General features: G+C 37.1%; 1 protein-coding gene across 1 annotated transcript in view; it reads right to left on the reverse strand.

Moving 5' to 3' along the window:
* LOC146456735 (inactive phospholipase C-like protein 1) overlaps nt 1-15,464 on the reverse strand; it is a 37,763-nt gene extending 22,299 nt beyond the window's left edge. Inside the window, exons 1-7 of the mRNA XM_085093015.1 lie at nt 15,135-15,464; nt 14,903-15,052; nt 2,128-2,331; nt 1,620-1,661; nt 1,057-1,184; nt 624-736; nt 115-181 (exon numbers count right to left, since the gene is read on the reverse strand). Of these exons, the coding sequence (XP_084949141.1) occupies nt 115-181; nt 624-736; nt 1,057-1,184; nt 1,620-1,661; nt 2,128-2,331; nt 14,903-15,052; nt 15,135-15,357 (927 nt within the window). The 5' untranslated portion in view covers nt 15,358-15,464. The remainder of the gene's footprint in view (nt 1-114; nt 182-623; nt 737-1,056; nt 1,185-1,619; nt 1,662-2,127; nt 2,332-14,902; nt 15,053-15,134) is intronic.
* Between the last annotated feature and the right edge of the window lie 5,034 nt (nt 15,465-20,498).

Below are 20,498 nucleotides of genomic sequence, written 5' to 3' on the forward strand. Positions count from 1 at the left end.
TTTCTGAAGACTCTAAGTTATGCCAACAGAAATTACAGGTGTGTAAGTACTATTACGTAGTACAGAGTACGCATTATAATATTCATAGTAATACAACTTCTGCACATTTCATACCCCTTGTTCAGCTTCCAGAAAAAGCAGTAGATCATCAGTTGTTAAATAATCACTAGTGCTTGAGTACCTAAAGCAGAGACAAAACACGTAAATCTCATTTGGCAAATAAATGCTTGGTTACTTTTACAAATCAGTACAGGCTAAAGAGATATTGCTGAAAGGTAAACACAACATTTTTAATTAGAAGAAAGACCCTCACAGTAAGAAAGCCTTTTCATCTGCCGTCAAATATTTATGGTTTTGCATATGATTTCATAATCATTTATTCATCCTTCACAGGTATGTTACAAATTCACAATATGACCAACACTCAGTTGTAACAACAACAAAAAACTATAAGATGATGATTCTATGAACATATTTTAACCTTAAATAAATGATCAACATCTTAGATTATTCCTCCACCACCTCTCTCGAACCTTGGCACAACTACACTCCCCCCTTCCACCCCCAACTTGAACAACAATAATTATATACCGTCTTTTAAACTGCCATCAATACCAACTCACCTTGCTAAGAGAAAGTAGACTTCAGGTCTTGTGGTGAGTTCCTTGTAAAAGGAAAGAAACTCCTCCCTAGATAAACTATTCTTTTGTGAGTTTGGACTCACTGCAACTGCTTCCTACAAGAAATAGGAACAAGTTTCAATTTTCACCAAATGAATGACAATAATTGTACACAAGAGAAAAGCTACAGGTACATGTTAAGTTGAAAAATGAAGACAACAAATACCAACAGGGTTTCTGTATGGTTAGTGCACTCAATTAATGCAAGCAAAAACAAGTTGTTTTTGCTACAAAAGAAGATTAACAGCAATCTGTGTTATATAAAGCTCAACAAACAGCACAATAACTACATGAACTCCTCCTGAACAGGAAAGAATAATTCTTATTGAATGGAATGATTTTTAATAAAAGTATAGAAAAATAAATTGTCACCAACCTTAAATCTCTGTTTAATGACACTTTCTGGTATTTGCTCATTGAGTTGCCGCACCACTGACAATACTTCCTTTTCATTCAACCTTCCTTTTCCTCCATTGTCAGCTAAAATGAACTGTTCCTTCAGCCATGTGATCAACATTAAGGAATACAGAACCTTTTAATGACAAACCTGTATAAACCAGACAACCTTGAACACAGGGCTAGTAATACAATTAATTGTTACCTTGTACAACCATATATTATAGGTACTTTTATCAACCCAGAAGAGATGGTGGTACCCAATGACGTAACCACTTAGGTTATGAGTTGGGCAAGATCTACGATTCTTCGGTAAGAATCCTCAACAGAAAGGAACATTGTAATGTGGAATACCAATACTCAAATTATATCATAAAAAGCCTTTTATTTAGATTAACTTCAACATAACTGAGAAACATGGAATTGTGAGACAAAACTGTACAAAATGGAAATTAAATGGTGATTCATAGAACAACAACATTCAATGTTATTATTGATTACTTTTAACTATAAGCCTCTACAAAGAATCCAGCTTCAAAGGATATCTGTCCCGCATCTGTTGTCTATTTTCCACAGGACTGCTTGCTGTTCATTTACAATAGTAAAAAAAACAGGAACATTAATATTGAATGATTACTGAAGGAATGCAAGTGAAAGAAAACTATAGCAAATATAAAGCTCTTATCAGTTCAGGAATATTACAATTATTAATCTGCTATAATTTTCATATGTCGTAACTTTGTACAATCGTTAGTAATTCAGAATCAAAGTTGAAATGCTCTTGACTACATCATCATAACACAGGGGAAAATTAAATAGGTGCCCCCCCAACCAACCTAGGATAAGCACCCCCCTGCCTTATCCTAATTTGACATAGGCACTTCACGCCCTTCTTTGAGGATCTGTGGTACCATAAACAGTACCAAAGGAAAACAAGTTCCCCTAGAGTTGATAGAACTGTTAGTAGTTGTTCTACTCTATACATGATCCAAGTTTTCTGAATGGACAAGACTTGGATCATAACAAATTTAAGTCTAAATTATCACATCACCTTTCTCTGAGTCTAGGAGACACCTCAGCCCTGTAACCCAAATATTTGCCTCATCTGGTGAGTAGGCGACAAGATTTAATGTCTCAAAACTGTCACTGTAAATGATAGAAAATGCGCAGTCTTCTTGGAAATCATCTCTGTCCATCTCACGGAAGACATCAGTGTTCTTGCCACAACGGATCTCTTTTACCATGTCAATAGAAACTGAAAAGAATAATACACTAATAAGACCAGTATCTACCAACCATGTTTGCTTAAAACACGATGGATGTCTTTTTATGGGGCTAAATATAATTTAGGCAAGGTTAAACTCAAGACAATGCTGGCCAGTGGTCTAGTGGTCTACTCTTTTAATTTAGGCAGGGCGGTCCAAGGGTTTTGCAGGGCCTCAGTAAATTTACAGCTCCCCTGTTGATGTCAACCATTTTGCTCGTGTTGTGCTGTGTGTACAGTTGCAGAAAAAAGCTTTGCTCCCGTCCCTCCCCTCCTTCTAGGTAAGTAGTGGTAAGTATCGAGTATTCCACTGAGTATTCAGTGTGACAGTGCCTGAGTGGTTGCTGCTCACAGGGTTGTCATGGTTACCCTTCACATGTTCTTGCGGCTCCCCAGAGACCTTGCAGGCACCATCTCCACACTCATCTATTGGTGACGAGTATCAAAACTGTTTTTTTTGAAGGCCATGCAGTTGTTACCTAACCTAACCTCTTACTACACACATTTTTGGCCTTATTTTTTTAGAAATATATTAAACAAAATTCCAATGATCATCTGTAACATGCCACCTAAGTAAGGATCAAAAACCTACCCTAGTAACAGAAGTTGTTTTATCATGCATGTCAAAAACAGTTGGAATAAACCATTCCTTCTGTATAATCCACTGGACAATAATTAAATTATGTGGTTCACTTTTACCCATCAACCCAACCAACTCACCCAACAGGAGGTCATTCCAAGGGGGAGGGGGGCTCAAAATTCAAAATTAGTAACTTAAGAAAAGTAAAAATTAAATTGGAATTGTCAGAGAAGTAGGGGGAGGCGGGGAACTGAAAAAACTTTTCACAGTAGGGGTACGGATGGAACAACACATGACGAAAATGTTGTCATCATCATCATCAAATTTAAATTTTATTGTTTTTTTGTGAAATCCATGATGGCAGCTTATTTAATAAGCTTGGTAACCTAAGATTTGAATGATTATAAGAAAGTACATTTTGAATTCATGAACATCTTGAGAAATTTCAGTAGCAATTCTTGTGGAGGATGGGGATGAGGTCAAAATGGATCAAGAAAAAAGATAAGATCTACGAAGAAAAAATTAAACTAGTGTTGTGAGAATCTTGACAAGGAACATTGAAAAGCAGTTGTGTAGGTACAGATGCATGTACTTGAGTGGGATGTTATTTCAGTTGTCTTTTAAAAACTTTTTTCTAGCTGCATGCTTTCTAAAACAATATTAAAAGGAAATGTGGAATAGTGACATTAACACTTTTTAACTCGTGAATGCGCGCATGCGCAATGAACGAGTTATAGCGATAGCTGACTCTCGACTTGGTCGGTCGATCAGTCGGTTTTGTCGTTAACTTTCGGGCGTGCGCAGTGAATGAGTTTTAAATTCAATTAGTGGAAAAAAACACGCGAACATTTGTTGTTCATGGCGCATCAGGAAATTCTTATTCAATATGTAGAGAATAATTTGACGATCATTTAGTGCAAGAATGGCGATTTTTCGTTCAATCTGAGCAAAGTTTCAAGTTTTTTCAGTTTTTCAGAAAGTCCGGGGTCGTAAACTCAATTAGTGGAAAAAAAAAAAAACGTGAAAATTTGTTTCACGACGCGTCAGAATTCTCTCATTCATTCTGTAGAGAATAATTTGACAATCATTTTAGTGTAAGAATGGGGATTTTTCGTTGAATCTGAGCAGTTATAGGATTTTTTCGTTTTTTTCTACGAAGTGCGGTTTCTTTCAAGAATTAAAAATAATTTAATTTAAAAATAATTTAATTAAAAAATGATTTAATTTGTCAGTTTTCACGCGAAAGCGGAACGTGCCATGTCACGCATCATTGACGTCGTAAACAAAATTATGCAAATTTCTGGTGAAATGAACACTTTTAAGATCTTGTCAGCTTTCATAGAGGTTTCAAAGGGAAAAAATGTTTCTTTTTCGAAATTTACAACTGGTAATTTATGGGAAAGCAAAAGGACGCGGTCGATAAATAATTCTTATTTAGCAAGAGCTTGTCATAGTTCATTATTTTTACTTGAGGATTGCGTGGACTGAACTCCAAAGGAAAAATTTCACGCATTTATGTCGGGCATGAATCGTAATGCGATACTTTGTTGAACATATTTCCCTTTGTGAGATCGGCTTGCCCTACAGTAATTTTGTAATTTTAATTCCCAAAAAAACTTCGCTTGCCCATCGGGCAAGTGATGGTTAGAATCCACTAGCCCGATCGCGAAATCCAGTAGCCGCGGACTATCACACGAATTTGCATGACGTAGCTGCACATGGCGTGCTCCTATAAACTTTGAATAAAAAAAACACGTGATATTTTTTAATCGGCGCATCAGAATAATCGGCTTATTCAATCTGTACAGAATAATTTGACAATCATTTTAATAGTACAAGAATGGTCATTTTTCGTTACATAATCGGGCAAAGATATAATTTCTTTTAGCTTTTGAGGAAGTTTCCGTAGCCGTCTAAATTGCAATTACTATGTGTCATCTGCATTCACGAGTTGGCTCACAGGAGCCTTTGATTTTAATTAGCAGTGATAGAGACTAAAAGGTTAAGAATAAATTTTGAACACTGTAGTGTGACATTTCATAATTTCCATAATTTAAAATCCAAGATGGCCACTAGCTGACAGGAAGTTAGTGGGTGCACATATTCAAAATTTAATGTTAAAAAGAAAAAAATTATTAGATATTTTTTGTCCTTCTTGTACATGTACATGGCCAGTTCTACAATTATCGTACACTATAAAGAAATAGATTGTGCACCTCCTGCAATTTTACAGCATCATTAATTAATCTTTGATCTTTACAAAACCTTAAAGGTTTGCTTATTAAAAGGCAGAAAAATAAACTTTTATAAAATTCTCCCTTTTTTCTGTTATTAAAAGCTTTAGCTCATTTCACATTTTCTCCCATTTCAGGATCAGTTTCTTTCTCGTCATGATAAAAATTTTCAACCCAGCCAGACTTTAATAAAATATTGTAAACACCAAAAGTAATAATTATTAGTTTGGCATATTTTTCTGATAAAATCAACTGACAAGGCAAAAAAACAAATCGATATATGAAATTTACAAAGATAGAATATTTCTTGTTTTTATGCCAGCCTCATGTTGGTTAACTCTGTGAAATGCTGTTTACACTAAAATGAAATTCTACCTTTTGGCCAATTTTAGAAAGAGAAAATTAAAAAGTTTGTGCATGTAATAAATTATACATGACTTCAAAAAAAAAAAAAAAACTTCACCACAATGGATGGTAGATGGCAGGAGGAGACCATCAACAAATACAACACTTTTCAATTACTGGTTATCACATTAAAATAAAAGGCAGCCTTAAAAAACAGACTGGCATCGTTATTAAGACAATGCCACTTACACAGTTATCAGCTGCTTAAAAGAAACAAGAAATCAGCCAAAACATTTCCAACTAAAATTAATTTTATCAAACCTCAAATCTTGATTGGAAGTTTTATCATGCAGCAAAGATTACAATATTCATGAAAATTTTTTCCATGACAAGGTTATTTGGGGGCTCACATCAAAACACCTGCTTAGTGCTGTTAATCTATTAAATACAGGAAGATAAGGCATTCACAAATTTCTCTTTCATGTATATATTGAGTATCTAAAAACATTTTATATTGACAATAAAGGGACAGATCCTTGCATCCTAGGCTGATTTTTTTTTTTCAACTTTGAATTCCTCTAACTAGGAACAGATTATATAAGACCTCACAAAGTAGTTTTGCCTTTACATGTTCCATTTTACAAAAAAGAGAACTACAGACAGCAATAATTAATATTAAGTAGACTAAAAGCAATCCCAAGCACAGACAGTGCATTCAGTTCTGTATAATTTGGATTAAATGAAACAAAGTATAGATAACATATCAAGATCAAAGCCTAGCACATGACCATCATTCATCACAAGACAGACATCTAGCTACCATCCGTCACTTAACAGTCCGAGACACTTAAATTATACTGAAAGCTCGTGTTTTTGTGCTTAACTTTGACTCTCATAAGCGTAACACTCTGTTTCGCTACACTGTTAACAGGATCAGGTAGAAAAAAAAAAAGTTTTTAATTATCTTTTATAAATGAGTCATACATAATAATTAATGGTAAAATAATAATAGAACATTAAAATTGTACTATCCTCCATATGGGATATAATCGGATGCGCATCACAGACTACAAACTATAAAATATATACAAGAAAAATCTAAAAGCCTTAAAATGTAAAATGTTCGTAAGATTACAATCTACAAACCTTAAAATTACAGATAACAGGATTAAAACATCAAACTGAGTAAATTAAAAGCTACTTTGAAATGATATGTTTTCAAAAGACACTTAAATGAGGTAAAACTGAGTTCATCACAAATGTCTAGCGGCAGATCGTTCCAGACCTTTGGCGCAGCCACGGTGAATGCACAAACCCCTTGTTTCTGTTTTTCACTTTGCCTCTAGGCAGTGATAACAGTATTCCATCATTAGATTGAAGACTGTAACATGATCATTTCTTTAACAGTAACTAAGTTACGGACCATACATGTATATGGCTTTAAAGGGACACAGTCACCTTTGTGACCGCGCTGACCTGGACGCTAGTTTTTGTCAATTTTGAAAAGCGTCCACCTCAACCCGAAATCAAAAGTACGCGTCGGCATCTAGAAATCCGCTTCAATCTTCCCAGTGTTTTATTGGATTTTCAATCTTTTACTGGCAACCTGTTTCTGAGTATGCTTTTGCTCATCCTAATTGATATTATTTTATCATATTTGGTTAAAAACAGTATGGATCGCGTCTCCAACGGAACATGAAAAGAAGAGGTGGGAAACGTGAAGGCGCCGGGCGGAAGAAATCGCCTGCGTTGACTAAAATAACGAGAGAAATCAATCAAAAACATTGGAGAACAAATCACCATTATATATATTTGGAAAATTACATTTTCTCAACCTGGCGAAAGGTTCGTGCGGTGGGAATCTTCGTAAACGATTCGAACTATGCGTCATGGCTGCTTGGTTTGGAGCTCAGACGAAGACAAGCTTCCGTACACAGTCGATTATCTCCTCGACAAGGAAAACCTCCAGTAGAACCTTGTTTTCTACGGGTCAAGCAAGCGTTCTTGCAACGACATGGGTTTGGTTAATTTAGATAATGGAGAAGTTGTAGAAACGAAATTATAAAAGCAAAATATATGATTGAAAGCAGAAATAAAGCTTACCGTAGTTTCGCTACAAAGTCGTTTTGCTACACTGCAGCTCAGTCGATTCGCTGCGTTTTAAAATTGACATATTCTCTAATATTTGAACTCAATTTGCTTCTCATGCAAACACTGTGAAACGTAGAAACAGCCAACATAATTTTTCACACGACCAGATACCGAGATAAACGATTAAATGATTCTTCGATTTCAGAGGTATTCGTTGACATTTGACTTTCCCTGAACAAGTCCATCAGTAAATTCTCCATGGTATCAAGAAAGTGAGTGTTCTAAAATGACACTAGGTCTATAATCACTATAATAATTTTGACTGGCAAATACTTCGACTCGACAAGGTTTGTTTAGATTTTTCAAAGGATGCGCTTCTCAGCGCAAGACTTGTGATGAAGTGTGATATGCAAATCAGCTAAGAAGTGGTATCTAATGCGCATGTGCACCAGGTGACTGTGTCCCTTTAAAAGCAAGTACAGCAACTTTGCAATACATTTATAATTAATCTAAACTTAACAGGCAACCAATGTATGTTAAACAGGATGGGCGTAACATGACCGTACCACAGGGTACAACAAAGCAGTTTAGCAGACGCATTCTGCAGTCATTGCAACTTACACAAAAGCACAGTTGGGACACCAAAACGTAAACAGCTACATTAGTCAATAACAATGCAATGACAATTTCATCTTTTACTGATCAGATGATAATTATTACTAATGAAAATTTTTATTGTGTATCTTTTTTTAAGAGAAATTTTTGGTTCCAGGATATTAGTATTATTTATATTATTATAGGTGAAAAAGCAAAATGTTATGTAAATAGTAAAAAGCCCGATTGGCATGCCTTGCTTATGACTCATTACACTAAGATGTGAATCAAACCACACCCCTAAAATCCCCAACTGATGCAGCCACAAGAACCACTAACTTGACCAATTATTGCAATACGACTAATGCCAACTTTACTCAGCTTCTGACGTATGATCCTATCAGCACAAATTCTGTTATACAATCCTTCGCACAGGATGTTTTAACAAAACATTTTAATCCAAAGTGGTGTACAGGTCTCAATACTCAATATCAAATTTTGTTTTTTACAAGCCTCACAATAATATAACAATAGAGTTGATGTTCGCGGGCGTAAATATGTTTTTGGCCTGACTCAGGCTCATTTTAGCCCGAGCCGCAGGCGAGGGCTAAAATGAGTTCTGAGAAGGGCCAAAAACATATTTACACCCAAGAACATCAACTCTATTACTATTATAATAATTTGAGAGGGAATTCACAAAAGGAATCAAAGACAGTACAGTAAGCGATCGCGATATCTTCTGTGAACGCTGCCGGAATCACGTCGGCGTTTATTTTATTGTACAAAAGCTTTCGTTGTCACAAAAAGTTAAAACTTTGGTAGAACACCGCAAATTTTATCATAAGAATCTTTGCTTCTAAGTTTTCGAAAGGAAAATAACAGAATTTTGTAAACTGCAAAGAAATAGTCTCTTACGACTGTTAAAATTAATTGTGCAAGTTAACTGAGCTGGTTTCGCTCAAAGAAGACAAGTTACATTCACCTCGCCTCCGGCCGTGGAGCTACTACAGGCATTATTTCCACCCATCGCCCACGAGTTTCTGTATTAAAGTCCTCTTCATCTAGCTCAGACGACTGAGAATTTGCTTCTTCGTTAGGTTTTCCATCGATTTTGTAGCTCAAAACAATCTCTTTGCAGATGGCAGCGCTTCCAGTCAAACAAACAAGAAAACGGCGCGACCAGTTGAATGGCTTCCAATTCTGATTGGCTGGCTACGTTTTTTTCTTCTTTCTTATTGGCTCAGAGCAGCGGGCTAAAATATATTTTAGCCCGCTGAATTCTTCATTTTAGCCCGCAAAATACGCCGCAATGCCCGATGAAATTATTATAATAATTATTTTATACAGAAGCAAACCCCTGGCTCACACATAAGGTCGATAGTGATCCTCTTGCTACTGCACATACGTTCTGCAAATCTTGGGAAAGCTTGAAAAACTCTGTTTTCTAAGGACGGTACCTCCTAATTCAAAGGTATATTTGCACAGTTTATGACTATGTGGAAAAGGAAAATCTTAGCAAGAGCTGTTGAAATCCAAAATGAGAAGTAATCACACATTTTTCAGAGTTAACATAGCTTCAAATTATTTGGAAAAAACGTCATACAATCATATTTATTGTTTTGTCATTGCTTAATCATCTCTGAAAAGTGAGTGGTTACCCCCAAATCTTCTTTTTGGATTTCAATAGCCCTTGCTACTTAAGATATTCTTTTCCCTCTGGTCACAAACTGACACTGTCCTTTTAAAACAACTTCACAACATGTTGGCATTTTACCATACACTTCTTGTCAAAGAACTGACAAAACTGTGTTATCCACATAAGGCAAAAAAAAGCTGCCAAATAAAACTTGTCAAATCTAGCCTTTGCTGGTAAACATTAAATTCAACACCCAACAGATAAATAAAATGCAACACACACACTGGGAATGGTAAGTGTGTGACTTGTTTATTTTTAGCATAGGTTTTAATAATACTGGCACAAACATAACCACTAATAAAGACATCGTAAGTGGGGCCAAAGTCAACAGCTCTGTATTCTTTGAGAAGGAAATTCAATATCCTGCCAAGATGCAATGGAACCTGAATTTGACTTACTCTGCTGTGACTTACTTTACCTAACGTACTATCTTTAACTGGTTTCAAAGTATATAAAGGAAAAAATTAATTAAACAAAAATGTTGGCTTTTAGTGAACAAGGACACATGTGACTATTAAGGCCATCATTTTGATAACCAAACTGCACTAAGTACAAAAGCAGGTGTTGTGGAAGAATCAAAACAACAAAAGCCCTGACAAAAGACACCAAAGCTTTAAAGAGCTGAAAGCAACAATACCAGGGGTATTTTCATCAAAATGCTCTTAAAATTGACCATAAGATTTTTCAAAAAGTTTTAGGATGCTTTGTCGTACACAAAAAGAATACGAAAGAGAAAAAAAAGAAAAGAAGAAAACGTACATGGTAGGAGAAGTAACAAGGGAAATCTTAATTCCCATTCTATGATTTTTCTCCAGTTACAAAATTAAAAAAAATAGATAATTTATTTTAAAGTCTAAAACGTTTTAGGGCAAAAAACATCAAAAGAGTGTGATATAGTTCATGAATCCACCTCTGTTTGTCCGTCATGCATCTGTCGCAATGTTTAATAAGGTAATTTAGGCAGCCTGTTGTCATTCAGGGATACACTCATGGTGCAACTAGTGCAACATGAACTCTTGTAATAATAAAACCACTATATGAGGAAGAATCGTGGTCATTTGCATACAGTACAGTTCAATGAGAATTATGTGTTATTCAAAGTGACACAGGCATACTCGGAAAAAGGAAATCTGAGTGCTCTTATCAGGAGTCAAACCTAAGACCTTCCAATTACTAGTTTGGATGCTCTACCACTGAGCTACAGGAGACTCGTGGGAGCTAAGGCCATTAAACTAGGTTCATGGGACAAACATCCTGCATACTGCTAGGATTTGAATGTCAGTGTGAGGCATATGCACAATGAAATAAATGTGATGCTATATTTTAAGCCTGGTGAATGAATGAGAATGATGTATTATTCAAAGTGACACAGGCATACTTGGAAAAAAGAGATCTGAGTGCAGTTCAAGATGGTAAATGAAATCATTACAAATATTTTCTGATGTAAAAACAAGAATGCTTGGATACATATTTCACAGATCCTAAAAATTCCTGGCCCTAAATCTTGCTACTGAAAAACAACCCACTTGAACATATAAAATTTAAATTGTAATACAAGTCAAGTTTGAGTCAGGTCTAAACAATAATAATAATAATAATAATAATAATAATATTGTAAATGGTTTGAACCTATACAGACCTTGACAAGGCGAGCTCAACTGGTTTGCGACTCACCTGACAGACTCGCAGACGAAAACAACTACTTAGACAACGTCAACAAGAACAATTACAACAAGGACTTTGTTAGACGTAACACTTACAAGAACACTGAACCTAACATCACAAACAACGACACGACTCCCGTAACTACTGTAACTATACCTTACGTAAGGGGCACTTCTGAGACTATCGCATGGATTCTACAACCCTACAATATCCGTGTGGCTCACAAACCTATAACCACTTTGCAACAACTACTGACGAAAGTAAAGGACAAAGACGAACCTAACCGCAGACAGGGAACAGTTTACAAGATCAAATGCTGCGACTGCCAGGCCACTTATATTGGTGAGACCGGCAGAAACTTAAACGTACGACTGACTGACCACAAACGAGCAACTAGAAATGGTAATATCAACAATCACATTGCTGAGCACCATCTACAAACGAAACACAGAATCGACTGGGACTCTGCCAAGTGCATTACCTACTGTACAAATTACTATCAACGACTCACTCTGGAAAGCTGGTTTACTAACTTAGAACAAACGCCACTCAACCGTTGCCTACAACTACCTGCACCATACAAACGACTTATTGACAACAACAACGAAACAAACAAACAATAGACATTTTACTAACAATAGACCCACAGACTTTCTGACTAACAAAAGACGGATCGAAACGCACCAATCACTTTTTTCAGTCTTCACAGCCAATAACATCACGGCTCACTGACCAACGACCAGTAACATCTGGACTTCGTTGACCAATCAGGTTAACTACCAGAGACGTATATACCACCTACTGACGTTCCACAATTCACTTGACTCTGAAGATGACTTCTGCTCAGGTTGTCAAAACGTCAGTCAAAGTCACCACAAACAGTCCTTCTCAGGACTACACTCACCCGGATGATCATAATTTACATACTTAATAATAATGATGATGATAATAATAATATTATTATTATTATTATTATTATTATTATTATTATTATTATTATTTTTATTATTGTTGTTGTTGTTGTTGTTGTTGTTCAGACAAATTTTGTCAGTCTTGCCAGTTGTTAATAAAGTTGATTTGACTTCGATCTTTGAAGTTATCTCAATGATATACTGTCCTGCCAGATATGAACTTTCCGAACAATATTTTTATTATATTTTTAATACTGCTGGCTTACTGATAAGTTAAGCGTCTAGAAAAATATTTCCCAATATGCATTAATTTCAGAAGGATCCCAGGTTCACTTTTACTAGACAGAGGCACAAATTACAGGTCAAATTTTCCTGACATACCCTATATTTTATAAGTAAAAGTGGAAGACTCTGTTGTTGTGACTTAGTTGACTTATTTTCTTGACCCCAAGTGGGGAAATGGGCTGGACTGCATTGTTGTACAACACTATATATGCTGAATATGCTTGATTTCTTACACGGTTGTCTTGGTGATTTTATAGAGAACATTTCTTACAGTTTTAGTACTGCTCTTTTGTTGTTGTTGTTGTTTATGATATGCCTAAATCAGTAACAGCTCAGTCAGGATTTAAATCATGGAACTGCTGCAAGCAGCGGACCAGCAGTATACCTATAAAACTACTGACTCTTAATCCTATACACAGCTGGAACTGTTGACCATCAATCACTGGCAAAAAAATACAAACAAAGAAAACATAAAAAAAAATTGGAGGTGGCATAAAATAGTGAAAAAAACTGCATGCCGTGACTTGAAATTTGCTTGTGACTCAAACTTGACTTGGGCTTGTCCCTAAACCAGTAATTTCAAAGCCAAAAAAGGCCCTTCACCTCTTGGTTACTAACATGCAGTAATACTCTCGTAGGAGAAAAACAAATGTACTAGTTGATGATTTGATCCATTAAAATCACCTGTCTGCCTCACTCGCTGCCAATGTCTTAAACAAATCTTGTAAGGGAAAATAGAGAACGGTCCATTTACACTTTCATTTCACTAACTAGACTGCAAGAGTGACGAAAAATTGTTAACTAGTTGTTAAACTCTTCTGGAATAAAATCAGCAAGGGATAGACTGACTTTGCATAATTTTGACCTTTGAGGGTAATTTGACCTACAAACTGAATACACCAATCATTTTGTTATTAATTTATATCAGCATGCTGTTTAGCGACCACAACACTACAACACCTATGAACACACCTTATAGACCTTTACATCATATCAGACAACTGATTGAACTATACCAAGCAATAAAAGTTAATCACAAGAATTTAACTCCAAAATTTACTTTTAACTGCTTCATCAGAAATAACAAGTCCACAAAAATACAAATTAGCACAGTCCCAGTTTTATTGGAAAGGGGAAATTATCAAGATGTAGGAACATAGTCCACTAATCCTTACACACAAAACAAGATTAACAGGAAGTAAGATTATTTTTTTGTAAAGCACCACAAAAACTCTCATATAATAAATTTGCATTTCATAAAAACATGCGCACAAAAAAATTACCCTTGAGGGCTACATATGGTTTAAATATTAACTCTTTCTTCTGAATTGTTGCCTCCCGACTTGTTTCTGCTATCACCGATTTCGATCCGGAAGAAGCAATCTTTGAATTTCAAGAGCCAAGCTCTCGACATTGGATGATAATAATTTTTATCGCCCTAGCGGAAATATCCCTTGTTCGAGACGAGCGCCGGCGGCTAAAATCGGAGGAAAAGTTTCATGCATACAAAAACTAATAAAGAAACACTAATCGAAATAGAATATTCTTATCTGTGTTTACTTTATTCATTCTTCTATGGAAGAGGCTCCCATTACGAACTCTGTACGCAATTCGGTTTTTCTGGACGTGAAAAAGCACGTTAGAAGCTTATAGAGTATCTTTGTAACACAGTTCTCATACAAGCTGTCAAATATAGTCCATAAAATTTGCAAGGGCAAGCATATAGAATTTGACCCTCCTCACGATTCATCATGTGTAGCAACACAAGCATTTGCTAACTAACTCAACACCCATTTCCTTATCCAAACTGACGTCTGTATGGGCTGAACAAGTTTCATAACAACGCACTGCCTATCGACAAACGGATCAACAGATATTTCCTCAAGGAAACCCTAATCTTCGTATTTATAGCTATTTATATTTCGTGTTGTATAACAGATGCAGAGGACTGTTTTGTAAATACCACAAAAATTACCACATCGCCTACTGCTAGCAGAGAATAACTTTGGCCATGGACTTCCCCCAAACTCAAACCCAAGGACAAGATTCATTAGAAGTTTAATACAAAACATGACAGCTCGACAAATCGTAGGAAAACACAAAATATACACTGTGTTAGAAAGGTCAATAATTCGTATTAAGACTACAAAACAGCACTCACTTCTCGCTTTGTCAGGTTTCTTGGAAGAGGGCCGCCATCGAAGACTGGAAAGGTCTTCATCCAGATAAAAGAACCTTTGGTACTGACGCGAATTCGAGCGAATTTTCATAAGTTCTGAACCATTCTGCATGAAAGTCAGGCAGTCCGCAGCTGGTAAAAAATACGAAAATATATTCATTTACCACTCTGAGAAAACATGATAAATACAAGAAGATACTTCGTTCACTCTCACCATTGATGATTCGTTTATCCTCAGGTCGGGCGATGAACGAGACTGACTTCTGCAGCGCTCGTTTCGAACTTTTACCATCTTTTTTTAGAACGCTCGATTTTCTTGGAATGATGCGGCCAGGAATATCTTCGGAAGTGCTTTCTTTCTCTTCTAGAACCGCTTCATCTCCATTAGCAACTGAAGTCTGCACTTCAATTGGCGCGACTGACGAAGAATCGGCCATATTAATACAAAACACGACAAAAAATCATACTTCTTTCCTCAGTATCTGCCCGCGAATCTATTTTGATCTCGGCAAACTCCGCGGGAGCAGTGAACGGAATCAGCCCGCCGTAGACTGGGCACGAGCACCCTGGAACAACGTTCAAATAACAGAATTATTAACCGGCCGGAAAAATACAGCAGCCCTTCAAACTTATTTGTCGAGTTCCTTTTGTAGCAGGATGATCACAAGCCGGCGGAGTCCAATCAAATCTTAAATAAACAATAGAGCAAATGAATGTCAATTAAATTAGGTTATATTTGCATTAACGACGGTTATTCCTTTTAACAGAACAGGTTGACAGAAGTGGAAATAAAAAGTGCACAATAGCAGAGTTCCTTGCATCAAAAATTATCATATTATCATTGATTTCCACGTGAGAAATCATTACATTTTCGAGCTTCCTACCAAAATAATTATAAAGTGCCGTCTTGATATTGTAAAAAAAAATTAATTATTTCTATCATTTCTCAGATGAGATTAGGCTCAAACAGAAAAATCGTCTGATTAAATTAAGTAACATTGGCGATATCCCCTTTATAATTTATAACGCTTCTATCTACACAAACCACAAAATTTTAATATTCGCACGACTTAGAATATAATAAAAATGAAGGAAGAAATTAAACCTATAAGCCCTTACATGTAAAGCGATATTTTCATTTTTGCATTTTCGCCAAAACTCACACTGAGACGGTCGCAATAAGAATGAACCATTAGCACAAAAAATAGTAATAATAACAACAACAACAATAAGAATGACTAGTTGATAGACAAAATTTAAAAGTAATAAATAAAATTATTTTATCAATATTCTTAATTATGTTTATGTTTGTCACATGCCACAAGGGGGGAAAGTGTAAATTTCGTTAAGCGAATTCTCCAATAAAACATGTCTTCTCTTTCAAGTGAGCTGTGATCCAAGCCTAGTAATTTATACGATCAAGATGGTAGCCAACGACACTGTGAAAGTGAAATTCAAAACGGGGAAGGGGAGGGGATTCTGACCGTAGGGGTAAATCAAATGAACTTTGTGGGGTTCGTGTAGTTTTCAATCGATTTATCGTTACGGTAAATTGGCCGGGAAGTTATAGCATTCCTGATTCGCACGTTTACAGTGAAAGAGGTGATTAATGCAAACAAAAGGAGCGTACAATCTGTATAGTAACTAATGAATTGAGTAAATTCAAAAGCATGATAGAACGTAATGAATTAGTCATCTACTGTTTGCCGCATATATCTCAGAAGTCTGCAGAACAGGCGTTATTATTTTTTTTGTGTGTGTGTGTGTTTTTCAGGCGAGCGCTCGCCTCGAATCGTGCTTGCCTCGCGGCGCTCGCCGGAAAAACGCAAAAAAAAAAATAATAATAATAATAACAACGCCTGTTCTGCAGGCTAATATCCCAGCGTCTCTGCGTCCAATACTGTTCAATTAACCTAAATTGTCTGAATGGACAAAGAACTTCACCCTTCAGTTTCGTGCGCACTTAAGTATTTTTGAGCTCTTCCAACGCGCGGGTGGCAAGGTACCTTAGGGAGCGGTCTGAAAGGACTACTCTCAAAAAAACACTTGGCTCAGTAGCATCAAACAGTTAATTTTTAGGCTCTTTAACATCTAACAGTAAAACAAAAATGCATTCTAACAGTAAATTTGATTCAAATAAAAACAAAAATGGCTCCAAGAGGACGGTATGGCAATAGAAACGGTGAGTCATCGTTTATAAGTTTAAAATGTGGCTCTGCATAAGTAGCTTAGTAAGTGTAATATTGAATAAAATAACAAAGACAAGATTGTGATTTACCAGTTGTTGCACCTTTGTAAGCTTTTTTATGATTTGCTTATTTTATTCTTTTTTTTTTTTTAGCAGGATTGGTGTTGAATTCTTGAAAGCCTTTTCACGGTCGTGGGAATTTTGTCCAAAATTAAGAACAAACCAAAGATTGAGCGGTATACCGACCGCCGTTTTTATTATAGAGTTCGAGTTAGCGGGGTAAATTTGAGCCAACAGAAAGTAAATTAATTCAAGTTTAGGGAGTTCGAGTTTAGCTGATACTAAACGACGAAAGGGGGTGGGGGGCGATTCCCCTCCGTCATTGGCTGTGAATGACACTCGTCACGTGACCAGGTGAGTTCAGAGAGCAAAGTCGTTCGCACCTTGATATCTACCTGCTCTATCTTGAGTTCATGGTTGCCTTTTCTTAGTTTCACCAAAGAGCTTCTCTCAAGGATTTTTCTGGTCAAATCCAGATCAGAACAGAATTGCACTGGAGACATATCCTTCTGTATTCACAAAAACTAGAATTTTTCAGCATATTTAAAAGCGATTATACAAAGACATGTTTCGCTTTTATGATATCTATATGGGGCTTGATCATGCCATACCCATCTAATAAGGCGTGATTTGAGTCTGGCAGATTATAATCTTCGAACATTTTTACTAGATTGGAGTAACTGGGGCGGATCTAGGGGTGGTTCGGGTGGTTCGGTCGAACCCCCTAAACTGAACGTAAAAACGTATAAAAAACGCGTGGTTAAAAAAAAGTGAACCAACTCAGCTAATAAATCAAAAAAAAAAATACTAAAATTGCAGTCAGGGATAGACATTAGAACTAAAAATGTTTTGTTTGGCACTGACTATTGTCAACACTAGAAACAACGTTAATGAAGCATCAAAGACGTTTCGGCCAAACAACTTCGGCCTTCATCGGTTATTTTGAAAAGCCAACTGAATCACGGCTTTGCAATGGTTCACAGTTCTGCGTGTGCTACGCCAGCAAAACGCAACGAACGGCAGCCGCGCGTGTTTACATGAGGGTTTTGTGGACACCCGGGATAGCAATATGTTCGTTTCCCGCGTGGTTGTCACTTTGCGAATACCAAGCCTCGAGAAAAAAAAAGTCTCGTGAAAATTACGAGCCTTGTCTACAATTGTCGCATGGTCGAAGTCTATATTACGGACAAACTGGTTCGCGTGTTGCGCAATTTTGGAGTTATTATCTCCAACCCGAACTGCCCGTTTATGTTTTTTTAACCTTGTTTCCAAGGCTCGGTCAGTCTGTCCATAATACACGAAGTTGCAATCAGCGCAACCGACCTTGTAAACAACACCTCGGCACTGCAAAGCAGAAGGTTTGTCCTTTGGTCTCGCGAAACGCGTGCGCTAATAAATATATCTTTTGAAAATGATGCAGACATTTTCCCCAACATCCACTGTTTGCTGCGCATTGCATGCACTATTCCAGTGACTTCAGCTGACAACGAGCGGGCAAACAGCTGATTTTAAGCTGGTTAATGGCTACCTGCGGACCACCATGACGACAGAAAGATTGTCTGGCTTGGCGCTCATGAATATTCACCACAAGAAACCCGTGGATTAATATGCTGTTGTCCAGAAATTTTCAGAACAGCAACCCCGGAGAATGTGGCTGGCTGATCCCATTTTTGAGGAATCATGAATTTTTAATTTGAATGAATTTAAAATGTTTATCCGTCTCGATTATTGTCAGTGTTAAGAAAATCCATTTTTTAAACTACTGTAGTTAGCACAAAAATGGAGGTGACTTTAGAGCAATTAAACCACTTCAAATTGCCCCTATAAACGCTGGAAATCGCATTTCAGAGGCCGTAGAATTAAAAATTTTCCGGGGGAGCATGCCCTCGGACCCCCCTAGGGGCTACCGCCTTCGGCGGGCGTTTATCCGAACCCCCCTTCGTCAAATCCTGGATCCGCCCCAGGAGTAATAGCTAAGTTTTCCATTACAATGGAAATCAATTGACATCAGCAGCGTCTGTTTAACAAGAGATTCTCTATGCTTACTTTGGAGATACCTTTCATAATAAATTTTTTCTAATTAATTTTTTTCAAAGGAGACGGACGTTCCAAAGGTCATGGGCTAATTACAGCCACGTTCCCAGGGTACAGCTCAACGTGTGACGTCACGTTCGACATGTTTCGGCCACGCGCAAAGGACGACCGGTGGATTGGAAATATTTATCCGCCCCTGAAAAGGCGTAAAATCGAGGTCGTCGGCTATCAATTGCCCGTGCCGAAGTTCATTAAGGGACTAGGCCCTGAAGAAATAAACCATATCGCCAGAAAAATCACATAAAAATTAGTAACCAGGCTGTTAAAGGTCGCTCCAAATTCCATACAACTACCTTTAATTCTGAGATGGCGTACCCCAAATCCATACCGTAAGTCTCTATTTTTTCGACTCGAATTTCTGCAAGGCTGATTGGACTGCGTAGAAAACTTAACACGACAGCGACATCGACATGATAGAGACCAACCTCGTTCCCAGGGCTTTTCCCTTCTCGTGGGGGGCGGGCCCCCCGCCCGCCCCCCACGAGAAGGGAAAAGCCCTGGGAACGAGGTTGGATAGAGACCAAACCGAGAATCAACAATATGCGGCAACCGTGGACAGCTGTTTCGAGCTGATTGGCTCTCGTCAGCGCAGTGTAGCACTGCAAAAAAGTAGAACAACCAACGCGAGTGCTAGTCGAGTGGTCTACCAAATGCACGTGGTAGTGATTTCGGATGGGCCCAAATTCAGACATCTGTCCGCGTCATAGCGCGTGACTACGAACAATGAACAGTTCAACCGAAATATCATGTACTGCTACATGGTTGCAATCTAACGAGAGAACCTCAAACTTGGTAAACTGAGTAACTTTAACTAGTCTATCTTGTGATGGACTTCAATTTCTGATTGAACGAAAATTTAAGAAACTCGTCCCCAGTCTCCATTTGAAGTCTGGAACGCGCAATTTCCCAGAAATACGGCTGGACCGTGAAATGTCACGTTACTAAGATTGACGTTTTTACTGTCAGAAGTTTTTGAGCTAGACCCACGGATCCCTCAAGAAGTAAGTCACTTTTAGTAAAAGAATTCTGCGCCTTGATAGTCAAAACGTAAAACACGTTTTTAAATTTGGACGATGCCTACTAAAACATAAGTATTTTTGCACAATTTATGACAATGTTGCAAAAGCAGATCTTAATATGGGCTACTGAAATCCAGAAAGAAAATTGGGGGTGGTGGGGCATTTTTTTTTAGAGATATTTAAGCAACAATTATTCAAAAAAACAGTAAAATACAAA

This window comes from Pavona decussata, unplaced genomic scaffold, assembly GCF_977016875.1.
Source record: "Pavona decussata unplaced genomic scaffold, jaPavDecu1.1 SCAFFOLD_254, whole genome shotgun sequence".
Classification (NCBI taxonomy): Eukaryota; Metazoa; Cnidaria; class Anthozoa; order Scleractinia; family Agariciidae; genus Pavona; species Pavona decussata.